The sequence below is a fragment of the Pungitius pungitius genome, chromosome 1, assembly GCF_949316345.1.
Source record: "Pungitius pungitius chromosome 1, fPunPun2.1, whole genome shotgun sequence".
Lineage (NCBI taxonomy): Eukaryota > Metazoa > Chordata > Actinopteri > Perciformes > Gasterosteidae > Pungitius > Pungitius pungitius.
Window position 1 is genome coordinate 17,165,790 of NC_084900.1, and position 12,513 is coordinate 17,178,302.

At 39.8% G+C, this 12,513-nt stretch overlaps 2 protein-coding genes and 1 long non-coding RNA gene across 6 annotated transcripts in view; 1 reads left to right on the top strand and 2 right to left on the bottom strand.

The window, feature by feature from the left end:
- LOC119221947 (nuclear receptor coactivator 3-like) overlaps positions 1-9,359 on the top strand; it is a 97,618-nt gene extending 88,259 nt beyond the window's left edge. The window contains exon 19 of the mRNA XM_062562722.1: positions 9,280-9,359. Coding sequence (XP_062418706.1) covers positions 9,280-9,309 — 30 coding nt within the window. The 3' untranslated portion in view covers positions 9,310-9,359. The remainder of the gene's footprint in view (positions 1-9,279) is intronic.
- LOC119222067 (uncharacterized) lies at positions 1,772-4,865 on the bottom strand. Its single transcript, XR_005120738.2, has 4 exons — positions 4,284-4,865; positions 3,952-3,996; positions 3,186-3,212; positions 1,772-2,945 (listed from the first exon to the last, which is right to left on the bottom strand). It is a non-coding gene; the product is annotated as an uncharacterized LOC119222067 (long non-coding RNA).
- Positions 8,293-12,196, bottom strand: LOC119221991 (acidic mammalian chitinase-like). 4 transcript variants are annotated; one of them, XM_037478293.2, is made up of 12 exons: positions 12,173-12,196; positions 11,551-11,615; positions 11,447-11,473; positions 11,127-11,331; positions 10,996-11,052; positions 10,735-10,900; positions 10,524-10,648; positions 10,312-10,435; positions 9,831-10,013; positions 9,517-9,633; positions 9,280-9,412; positions 8,293-9,154 (listed from the first exon to the last, which is right to left on the bottom strand). In XM_037478293.2, exons 2-12 carry the CDS (start codon positions 11,603-11,605, stop codon positions 8,922-8,924), a joined length of 1,425 nt encoding a protein of 474 aa, XP_037334190.2. In that variant the 5' UTR covers positions 11,606-11,615; positions 12,173-12,196; the 3' UTR covers positions 8,293-8,921. The 4 variants fall into 4 exon arrangements, with proteins under 4 accessions (XP_037334190.2, XP_062418712.1, XP_037334192.2 ...); XM_062562728.1 differs by lacking the exon at positions 12,173-12,196 and adding an exon at positions 11,945-12,075; XM_037478295.2 differs by lacking the exon at positions 12,173-12,196 and adding an exon at positions 11,836-11,858.
- Positions 12,197-12,513: the final 317 nt, after the last annotated feature.

Below are 12,513 nucleotides of genomic sequence, written 5' to 3' on the forward strand. Positions count from 1 at the left end.
AACCACGTCTTAATAAACCCCACGTTTACCTAAACTCTACTAATTAACAACAACGAAGTAAAAAAAATAGATTTGAAGCCGAAGAAATCCTTTAAATTTATGGCGAAAGACCCGCGAACCTGACGACAGAGAGGGAGAGAGAGCTGTTCACTTCTCAGTGTTCTGTGTGTGAGTGAGCCGAGCGGGACACAGCAACACAAACAGTATGTGTGTAGTGGAGGGGTGCTGTGACTACCAGCCAATCACAGAACGCAGACACAGACAGCTACCCAATGAGGACTTTTATTCAATCTGAGCACAGATATTGACTTGTATTACTCGTATAATACTCGTACTCGGCAAAAGTGCTTTATCCGGCTCATCTCTACTTTCTGCCTTGTCCTGTCTTCCCCTGTGATTGTCTGCCGTGTCAATGATCGTTTCCACCTGTGTTCAATCACCTGCACCTCCCCTGTGTATTTAAGTCCTGTCAGTCTCATGTCACGTCATTGTTTCCTGTTGCGTGGTTCAGGTTGGTGCATGTTGGTGCATGTTGGTTCTTTGTGAGAATATTAAAGAGCACTTTGTTTTCTTGGAAACCCTGCGTTTGAGTCCTACCTCCTTGCCCGTGACCTGCCAGCCTGTGACACCGAAATATCTTCTTAAAACCATAAATTGGAGCAGATTAGATTAAGTATGGTTGAGTAAAAACAACTTCAATGTTTGTGGCGACTGGTGGTTTTTTGAAAATGCTTCCTACCCACATAGCTTGGAAATTCTTCCAGCAAAATGCAGTTTTTAGAGCCTAAGGTCTCAGGATCACACTGCACGATTTTGAAAAGAATCGGGTTTAATCCCTGGGAGGAGTTGGGTCTTTTACAACAGTAAGAAATCATGAAAATAAGCCAAAAACAGGCCAAAAAGATCTTCAACCATTAATTACAGCGCCCTCTATTATTCAGAAATTATTAAAAAATTAGGGTGTGTTAAAGGCTTTAATGTTTACACATGCTAAAAATTTTAATCTAGATATTGTTTTAAGAAGAAGCATAATCTAAATATATGACTAACAATGAATTGCAAGAGATTTCTGAAACATTTCAATACACACTCCATTGTGAGAAAGGCCGTGGGCAAAACACTTTCAATTTGTCCCCGTGGGCCGCGAATTAAAATATCTAATCATTGGGCGAAAAACTTGCCCGACGCTGTCTTGTGAAAGCCAATCAGCGTTGAGATGCTCCGCTTGTCATGACCGCCATCCTATTGTCACAGCGAAGAAGAAGATTTGAAGAGGAACTGCCGGTTCTAACCCTAACCCTAATGATATCAATTAGTAAATCCAAGACAGTGTAAATATTTTAAATGACCCCTGGGGGTCAAAAAGCTTAGGAACCCCTGATCTAAGAAAAAATACAATATCAATTTTCACCCCAAAACACAGCAAGATCACTGTTGATGTGCAACTGAAGCCGCTTCTTTGAAGTGCTGTTCACCGTTGGTCTCCATTCTGTCAGGGTTTGGGTTCTTGTCTCTCTCCTGCACCTCCTCTGTGTATTAAAGCCCTGTGTGTCTCTTGTATCTTGCCCCGTCATTGTGGTCTGTATGAATAGATGTTCCTGGTCTCCGTCTGTGTTTTGTCCCCCTTGGCCTTTTTGATTTTGGTGTTTTGACAATTGGTCTTTCTTTTTATTTTGTAAACTCTGCATTCGAGTCCTCCTTCCTGCCACGCCACTTTGTTTTGCCCCCATCTAACACGTGGCCATGACGTGCTGTGATTTTGAAGTAAACCACTAAAAAATAAAAACTTGCAACAATGAGTCTGCTTTATTTGTTGTAGTTTATTCATTCATTGTTTCATAATTATGATGGTATTCATTGCTTTGTATTATTTCAATTTAGACAGAGATCACATAAACATATTTACAATATGCCACATTAGTGTCATAATGTAAGACCAATCCATCCACCAATGGCTATACATAAACGAAAGAGAAAAAAAACAATGTGATTAAGTCTATACCCCATATAATTAAATAATGATATTAAACCACTATCACATTTTTTTTCACGTCCAAAATGATACCAATCACATCAACAAAAAAAAACACCGTAAATTCCACATTTACCAGAATTTGATTCGGTCCCAATAACTTGCTTTGGGAGGTGTGGTGGTAAAAGTATTGGTGGTTGTGGTGGTGGGTATGAGAAATGCGAATGTGGTAGAAGGACCCGAGAAGAATGGTGATTATCAGGGTTGGGGTATTGCCCATTTCTTCTACTACATTGGCCTCCAATATCTACTATTTCTTTTAGTGATACTCACAAGCATTAATGATTTCTACATAGACCAAATCTACTGAGCGTTGTAGGACGTAGGTTAGTTTAGCTACACAGCTGAGAAAAGAATGTTGGTCTCTAGGGTTTGTGTGCTTTTTTCCTATAGCAGCGCTTTCCTTTCTTAGTTGGACTACTTGGATATTCACAAACCTTAATGTATGGGTTATAGACCAAATGTGGTTGGCATCGTATGATGCTGGTTACTCCATCTACACAGCTGAGAAAAGAATGAGTGTGGCCAGGGTTGGTGTAGTTCCCATCTGGTTTTCCAGCGCAGAGGTTGACACACCTATTGATGGCTTCTACATAGACATCATTTGATTGGCATTGCAAGATGTAGGTTAGTCCATCTACACAGCTGAGGAAAGAATGTTGGTTACAGGGGTTTGTGTACTGCCGATCTGGTCTTCCAGCGCAGAGGGTTCCATTGGTAGTTGTATTACTGGGATAGTCACACCTATTAGTGGGTTCTACATAGACCAAATCTGATGGGCATGGCATAATGTGGGTTTCTCCATTTGCACAGCTGAGAAAAGAATGTGGGTCATTAGGGTTTGTGTACTGCCCATCTAGTCTTCCAGTGCAGAGGTTTCCAGGGACAGTTTGTGTTTCAATGCCAGGTAAACCTAAAACAATAATTGTCACATGTGTTACAAGCTTTTAAAAACCTGAAAGGGTACATATTTTCACTGTGATAACACAAATGTGTAAATGTAATAAAAGGTGGTTACATTAAAAATGACTGCATTGAATCATTCACTGAAAACCACTTTCCCATCCTGGTTTTCCAACAACTGTTAAGTTAAGAACTTTATTTCTCCAACAGTGACACTGCTGATTATGAATAACACATATTATGAACTCACCCAAGCTGGCGATGATGAAACAGAGAGCTGGAAAGTGAAACACTTGTGAGTATGGGGTTTGAATCAAGCTCAAGAGGGGCCTGTGCCAAGAAGTAGTTACATTAAATTACATGTCATTTGGCTGACGCTTTTATCCAAAGCGACTTGCAATAAGTGCATCTCAACCATCAGGATACAAACTTAGAAGAAAAAGAAACAAAGTGCAATTTTATCAAATAAGCTAATTTACAACTTGTTATAGATAAGTGCCGTTACAAGTGCAATTTAAATGCTTCAATAGTTCAATGGCATGTTTTGCTTTTCTGATATAACCTTAACAATCTCGATCTTGCCCCGTGAAGCTGGTTATCAACTTTGGAAACCAAACAAGGGTTTCCTAATCCCGTAATGAGCCTGTACACTGACAACGGGAAGTGTTTACATCATGTGACGGATCACAAACATGGAAAAGTCTGCAATCAGCAAACAAAGAATAAACTAATTTTCCACGAATAAGAGGGTAAACAAGTATTTCAAGCTGAAAGCAACATGAGGAAAGGACAGCTGGTAAAATTGCGTGAATTAACAGATCTACAGTGGCAGCGCATCATAAAGGTCCCAATAGACCCTTGTAGTTACACTCAGATCCATCATACCCTAGATCAGGGGGGTCAAACTGATTTAAGGTTCGGCCCACAATCGAGCGAACGCGGGACAAGTTAGAAAATATGTGATTTCATAAAACTGACCCTTTTGATCCAAACATATACTTCATCAGTGTGCTTACCTGCAGTTAGAGTGAGCTTACACATCTCGACACGGTTTGCATGCGCTGAAAAATAAGAATTTGATCAATATGCAGCGTGATGTGAACACAATGATTCATTTAACAAATTGTCATGCTGAGCAATTCACAACCAACATTTTTGAGACATTCTCCATTCACACTCACCTTAACATTTACATTGAAGAGTTGTGTGACATTCATTTAGAGAAAAATGTACAACTGTGACACACCAAATGTATAGCTTTAAAAAGTAATTAGTATAATATACAGAGCATTATAAAGGAAATAAGTTAAAAAGGGATGAAAAGGATCAAAGTAAAAGGTATACTTACAAAAGGTGAAAGAAGCATACTCTGCTGTGTCTAGTGACTGACCGATAACTTGCAGCGTTGCTTTAAATGGTTGATGAGCTGACAAGGTGTGACAAATATGTAGGTCGGAATGTCACAATTATGCAGCTGTTCAACCTCCAATTACATAGGAATCTTTTTAAGATAAAACACCAAACTAAGGTAGCAATTATGTTCAGCTCTGGTTTATCTGATCCAGATGCCTCCTACATACCTCTCCCTTTTTGAATTTTTCAACTAATAACAAACAACAGAAATCAAAACTCATCAGAGCAGGCAACGTTTTCCCACACTTGCCTGGGCCAATGGGGGCCACAGTTAACAGTTGTTAGCTGAGAGGAGTGCCAAACAATATGGTCATTGCTCTTTCAGTTTAACCATGTTGTGCGCTTAAATTAGGGGTCTACAACATCCTGGCAGGAAAAACTATATACACACTCACTTTTTTGGTAAGTGGGAGAATTAAGATTTAGTTTTAATTAATGAGACACTGGTTCAGTGCTCCAGTGGGAAGTAGGAACAGAAACCATTAAGGATTAAATGCTCTACTTACCGCTCTACTTTAGTCCTGCCTAGAATGCGAAGACTCAATTGGTCGAGGTGTATCACGTGGGATCGTTTAACTCGAATGCAATTGGTCAGTGCTTACTACCGTAAAGAGGAAAAAAGCTGCGCAGTCAAAAAGTGAGCTGTCACAATAATAATAACAACAGTCTTTTTTAGCTTTTGGTCCGGGTCTGCAAGGCGAATTTTAGCGCAGTTTCCACATATGAACACAATAAGATCTGTTACGTTGAAGACTAAAGTGCTTCCTCGAACATGGCATGTCCATTTCTAGACGATCAGGTCGATGAAGAAGCGCTATTACTTCGCAGGGTGTTAACCGGGAGAGAATGTTGAGGCCCCGATTAGATATATTGTCCTTTCCAGATAATTTCTTCTTTGAACAGAATCGTTTTTCTTCACAGTCATTCAAATATGTCCCTAACCACACCTGCCCTCATTTAACTAACGTCACCCATCGTGGACACGCTCTCACATGTGTAGTATTATGTTTTTTTGCAAACGGCAGTTTCCTTTACAGCATCGGTGATGTGGATAATATTTGTAAAGCTACTAGATGCAGAGCCGTGAGAAAAGTTTGCCTCTCTCTGAAACATTTTTTAAATGCGTTTGTTCACTGGACACAAACCAGTGAGAGACATTAAAGCACCTGAATAAAATACATTTCACATTTATACAATTGTACCAGTTTTTACCAGAGATATTATTATGATTAAATATGAGCATGTGTGTGTATTTCAAGCCTGTGTGTAGTGCATTTTAACAGAGTGTAAAAAGTGTAATTTTCCCACTCGGAATTAGTAAAACGTATAGATTATGATTAGTATGTATATAAATTATTAACTCACAACACTATATTGGAACTTAAGCGTCTCCCACGCCGTTTTTCAGTCTATTGCTGCAGTAGCAGTGTGTTTTGTTTCTAATTACGGTTCATACTCGCCGTACGCTTGCATTAATATTTCCAGGTTAATAGGGGTGAATCATGGCTCCATTCATGCTGCCTTTATACTGTGGTGGTCCACCCTTTTAACTCATCATCCTTCAAAGTGCTTTTAAGAAACTTTTCAAAGAAAAGGGAACAATTTCCATGTACATTTTGGCAGAACAAAGAGGATTATCTTTTGAAAATGAAGAACTGCAGATCTAATTACACAGTAATTAAAAAGTTTCCAAACAATAAGACTCCGACACCCAACAACAACAATACACCCACACCTCATAGCAACAATACACCCACACATAATAACAACAACAAACCCACACCTAATTGCGATAATTATCTATCCGTGTGAACCAGCTGATCAGCTGTGCTGATTTGACCATAGAGTTATGTGGAGGCCTGGCTGTGGTAGACAGTGTCTTTTAGGTTATTTTTAGAAGGTAGTGGTTGAGGATGAGGTAGAAGGCGTTTTGGCAGTCACAGTAGTTGTGGTGGTGGTTGTGTGAAACACAATGTATTATAAACATGTTTATTAAATAACATGTAAAGAGTCATGTAGTTGTAACCCCTGTGAGGTGTCTTCAGGCTATTAATGTGATATTCTGGGGCTGTTAAAAACAGGTTTGAGGTTCACTTGTTTAATTCAAACCCATTTGTAAAGTTTGTAGTCTTTTTGCAGTGCTATTGTCTTATATTTGACGAGTATATTTTCTCTCTCGTCCCTAAGTCCAGCTGGAATTGGGAGAGATCCAGTGTGGGGCTGGAGTCTTTTGTTTGGGCAGCTGCGGGTCTTGACGTGTTGATATGCGACATAATGCTATAACTATATAGCTGACTATATAGCTGACTGTAAATTTGAGGGTATTTTACAGTAAAGTACCATATAATTGCAGTACAGTAAGTTGCTGTATTCCCTTGATACAGCACAGGTACTGTAAATTGTAGAGTAACTTACAGGTGAAACTGCTGCCAGTAAGTTACTGTAATTTTTCAGTGAAAAGTTTTACAGTAAAATTACAGTAACTTACTGGCAGCAGTTTCACCTGTAAGTTATTGTAATTTTACAGTGAAAATAGCAAACACAACTATAGGCTGCTTCTGAGGTGTCACAACTTACCCACGGCTGTGTCACGGTTTGGGGTTTTGTCTTGTTTTATTTTGTAGTTTCATGTCTCTTGTGTCCCTGGGTAACTTCACTTCCTGCCTTGTCCTGTCTTCCCCTGTGATTGTCTGCCGTGCCTGATCGTTTCCAGCTGTGTCCAATCACCTGCACCTCCATTGTGTATTTAAGCCTTGTGAGTCTCTTTTCTCTTGTCGGGTCATTGTCTTCGGTTGTCTTCTGTCTACAGGTCTCGTCATTTTTCATGCCATGTGAGTTTATGTCATCGTTGTTTTTTTCAAGTCCAGGTCCCCGTTTTTTTCTCTCTCCTCCTTCTCGTCCTATTGGTTGGAGTGATTTTGAGTTTTGTTTTCTGACCATTAAAGTCCTTTATTTTGAATACTCTGCATCTGAGTCCTCCCTCCTTGCCCACGCACCCCCCGTTGTGACAGTCTGAATGGACTGGTCTATCCCCCACCTGTCGGGTCAGCTAGTGAAAAGGAAACCTGTGTCATGCGCGGCCCCCTTCCCCTTCCAAAACTGAGACAGGTCATGCTGGATGCACCAAGTCATTAAAACTTTCAGCAATTTCTTGCTATTCATTGTTATTAATTTATTATCTAACCAGGTCATATTGTGTAGTTCCTAATCAGTTATTTGCAGACTACAGTATTGCTTTATATCAGGGGTGTCAAACTCATCTTAGGGTTATGCCAGATATTGCCCATCACAATTTGGGTGGCGTGCGGATGGTCCGGTCGAGAGGGAGGACCAGAGGGACACCGTCATTTTCAAGCGGGAGATGCTGCCTGGAGTGACACCGTGGTCGAAACGGTCTAACGCAGGGGTCCGCACACTACACAGTCAACTTATCAATTCAAGTCATAATTCAAGAATAATACGGAGTTGCTGCATACTAGGGGTCCATTTCAAGGAGCGGGTTTAGTGGAAACTCAGAGTTTGTTAACCCTGAGATGAGGGAAACTGGGTTTTCTGTTTCAGAAAGGGAGGTAACTAAACCTCAGGGTCAGTCACTATGGTAACTGAGCCTGTGAACCTAACCTGGTCGGGAGCAGGTTTTCTTCAATAAACCCTGGGTTTCTTTCACAGTCTCCTCCCTCTGACAGCAGCCAGCCAATGACACAGCGCTCTTTAATTTACTCATTCATTCAATTACGCTGTATCAGGCGTGTTTTAGCGCAGTTTCCACATATGAACAAAATAAGATTGTTTATGACCTCTGTTTTACGTGAACATGGCATGTCCTTTTCTGGACGATCCCATTGATGGAGAATCACAACCATCTGGGAGTTGTAATTTATTTTTGGACAAATATAATCATTTACATACTCTTTGAAATATTTTAATAGGATTTTACCGGGAAGATATTTTAAAAGGATTTAAAAATGTTTTATGTGGGAATTATACTAGTATGCCTTGTAATCCTATTTTTAAAAATGCATAGCCAAGTATAATGACAACTGACAGTATAGCAGGCTTCAATATGTAATAAGTAAAGTAAAAGTAAAATTGCAGATCTGGTACACAAGCCAACATGTAAATAATGTGAGTACACTTGTTTTGCACTTCAAGCACTAGGCATAATGCTAGGCAGGTCTGTAGATCTTTGTAACACTGATGGGTTCATGTGGAGTTAAAGAGGTGGACACACACTTCTTGCAGTTGTCAACGTTTCTTTGTTTACAATTTTGAAAAAAAATGTGATCTGTCAGTTAAATCTTTACATTCTAACATACATACATACAATGTGGATTTCTGTGTGTGTGTATAATATCCACTCAAGGCACGTGGAACAGTTTCTATACATTTTCCTGTGGTGCTTTGCATTAAAAAGACACATTTATGGTCTTTTAAGGTAGGGCACAGTGTTGTTATAACGTGTGGGATCATCAGGAGTCACAGGATGCCAGACAGGTCCATTCAGGCTACAGATAAAATTCTAAAAGTCAAACTTTTATTGAATTGGGATCAGATTTTTTATTTTATTTTATATTTATGGCCAGTTACAGCATTTGCAGCTATCTTGAAAGACCAAATTAGCTGGACAGTGCATAATCCAGGTGATGCCATTTTCACAACTGTAAAACGAACCCGGGGCATCAGGTTTGGCATAAATTCCACCAGCCCGTCTTGCACAGAAATTGTCTGGGATGTTGCTGGAAGAAGGGACTGCTGCTGCAGGTTGAGGTGGGTTTGTAGATGGATTTACTAGATGTTGGGGGGTTTCTGTAGAAATAATATATTTTTAAAATAGTTTCTGTAGTCTGTACAGTGAAAGGTCACAAATGTCAGTCGATAATGACTAGATGGATGAGAAAGAAAATTATACCACTAATTAAATTTCGACTCACCCACGGCGAGTAGAGAGCGTAGGTGGCTGATGAGAGGGTAGTTTCCTTGTCCACAAAACTGTCCATTAAAGTCATCCAGATCCAGAGTCCAGACAAAAGCTCCTCCAAATCCGTTTTCCTTTAGGTATCGGACCTGAACGAATACAAACACGTCAACAACAATGCATGCACTTGGACTTTGTACTCTTTTGGTATGATACAAGAAATTAGCAACGTTTTGTGTAAGCATGTGGATACCTTAGTCTGAAAACTTTCTTTGTTGTCATAGCCAACCCACTCATTTTGTTTGAATGCGTATGGAACTTTCTGATCCTCAATTAGCTGGACACTGGCCCCTTCAAGAAAAGTGCAAATCTGAAACAAGGATTGATTATCAAATTTGAATACGTCAAAATATTTGTGTTAAATAGTATGTAGCAGTGTACATGAGTGGAGTTATTTCTATCCGAGCAGAGAATAATAATATTTTATGTTGGCTAGTAAAAAAGTGTTAAAAATGAACAGAGTTATTAATAGAGTTCATTTCATTGAGTTATTTTTGCCAATGTCACCTCATAATAGGACCAGAAGCCGGCTTCCCTTGTAAAACCACCAGCAGCAGCAGGACCACTGGTTGGTGCTCCAACCTGACTGGATCGAGTCAATAGTCGAAATGACCTCCCATACGTGGCAAAGCCCATATTGAGCTTTTCTACAGGTGTTCCCTTGTCGCGCCAATATCTCATGGCAAAGTCCTGAAATTTGAACGTGGAGACAAACAGAACACGAGTATGCAATTAAATGCAAATTTAAAAACATTTCCAGAAGATGATATTTAAGACTTTAATGTGAATGCTGGGTGTTTGGCTTATTGAGCTGAACTGTGTGGCGTTGCCATGGAACCATTGCAAAGAAGATTGTCACACATTGATTTTCAGCACGGTACGGCCTTCTTATTGCAACTCAATACTACTGTTTTACTCCACAATGAACTCTCATTCTGCGTCGACTGTCGTGGTCCCTGTATGGTAGGAATTAGTTGTGTTTACGCACTGTATTTAAGAAAACACTGTCTCCCGTGTCATGGGTTCCATTGTACAAAGGGCTGTTGTGTCCTGTCACACTCTCCCAGGTGCCATGAAAGTCATAAGTCATCACACTAATAAAGTCCAGGTACCTGATGAAATAGAGGTGAGAGGGAGTTGAGGGAAACACAAAGACATTCAATGGATGGTCATGCTGTGGTGAGTAACATTTAGGTGTACTTAGCCATCTCTCCGATTTCATAACCAGCATCAATAGTTCCTTTGCCGGCCGCCACGGCTGCAGAAACCAATAATCTGGGCCGACCAGTTGCTGTTCCCTCAGCATGATAGGCCTGTAGCAGCTCCTGCACACCGTAGCGACATGTTAATGTCAATATGTGTTTCATGATCAACATAACTACAACACCAGAACAGTTATTTTGCACCTGACCTTGCATAGCAACGTGAATCTCTGCTGGTCCTCCACAGGGCTTCCTCTTGCAGCGGGGTATTCCCAGTCCAAATCAAGTCCATCAAAACCATATTTTCTCAGAAGTTTGACAGAAGACTGAATAAATGTATTTCTGTTGACTTGTGTTGCCACCGCTGTTGTGAATCTGTGTAGAGTTTGGGAGGCGGGGGACATGCTTTTAAGAAGACGATCCTATAATGCTTTAATTTGTGATGATTTTTCTCGTGCTAAATGTCTTACTTTTGTGTTCCGAAGTTCCAGCCTCCCACTGCCAACAGAGTTTTAAGGTTGGGGTTCCTATAGGAATGTATAGACTTAGTAGCCCCAAACGCTATTTAACACCAAGATAATGCTGAAAGATTTGGACTGACCTCTGCTTGAGTCCATTAAAAGATTTATACAGGGCATCATCATTCCATTCAATGGTGCTCAACTCATTTGCCTCATTAATACCAGCGAAGGCATAGATCAAGTGAGTACACAGGTTTGGTTCAATGTTTGAAGGCATAAACTTCCCACTGCCAGGTCGGTATTGGGACCAGTTAGTAAAATAGCACACCAGTCTAGATGACAAACCTATTCATGGAGTGGCAAAAAGAAGACTTTTCATTAATCTTGGGGATAAATCATTTACTTTGTTCAGTTGGAAGTACGGTTGTTCAGTATAACTATATTTAACTCATAAACTCACCCAAACTGCCAAAGGTAAGACAAAGACCTTTAAAGTAAGAGATATAGTTAGTAAATAGGAAAATTAGGAAAAACATGTTTTGTAAAAACTTTTATTTGCCTTACCTGCGATCAGAATGAACTTGCTCATGATGGTTGTGGTTGGTCGGGCTGTTGTCATGTCGAGAGCACTGTTAGAAACAAACTATATATAAATATACAAACATTTTGGACTCTCCGCTATTGCATCGACTAGAGTGTCCTCATCTTTCGTGTCGTCAGCTGTTGCGTCATCAGTAAGTCAAATACACAAACAGAAACTAGTCAAAGTATGTCGACAAACAATTTCAGCATTCTTAAAGCATGTTTTGTGGCTTTGGTAGCAGATGTGTGAGGACGCAGCACCATTACCTGTGAAGTCAGATTCAAATGATGTGGCACAACAATGGTATACTGATTGGCAAGCTAAACGATCGCAGTTGCTAACAGCTAATCATTGCAACTTCTCACCCCAACTCACCTGCCTGTTTCTTGTCCCCAGGGTGTTTAGGCAAAATATTTCTCCAAGGGGGCAAGAGCAGCGGTACATAGTTCAGGGATGTACCAACCAGAGGAAGCGGTAGGGGTTCATGTTTTAATCAGTATTTGCGGGTGATATTTGTAAATGAATGATATGTCTCATTATGTAAATGTTTGAATATATATATATATATATATATATATATATATTGCTAATATATGTACTTACTTGTAATTAATAAATTATGCTTTGTTGAAAATCTCGTCAAGGACTCCCGATTTGCACATTTGCCCCGTGGCAGCTCGTGCATGATGAAATCATAGCATTCTGTTGACTTACTGTGCTTAAAAAAACAGCTTGTTTAACTGTTTAGGGTTGCTGTCTTGCTAGAGAGTGAATTTATTTTTTACAAACTGCAAGCCCGGCAGATGGATAAGGACAGAATTGTATTTCAATGTACAGCTGAATAGAAAATAGTAATATAGAAAGAGAACTTTTTTCAACAAATTGTCTTTCCATTCATTTCAAATCCCCAACATGGAGTGCATCAGCAAAAAGTTAATTTATTG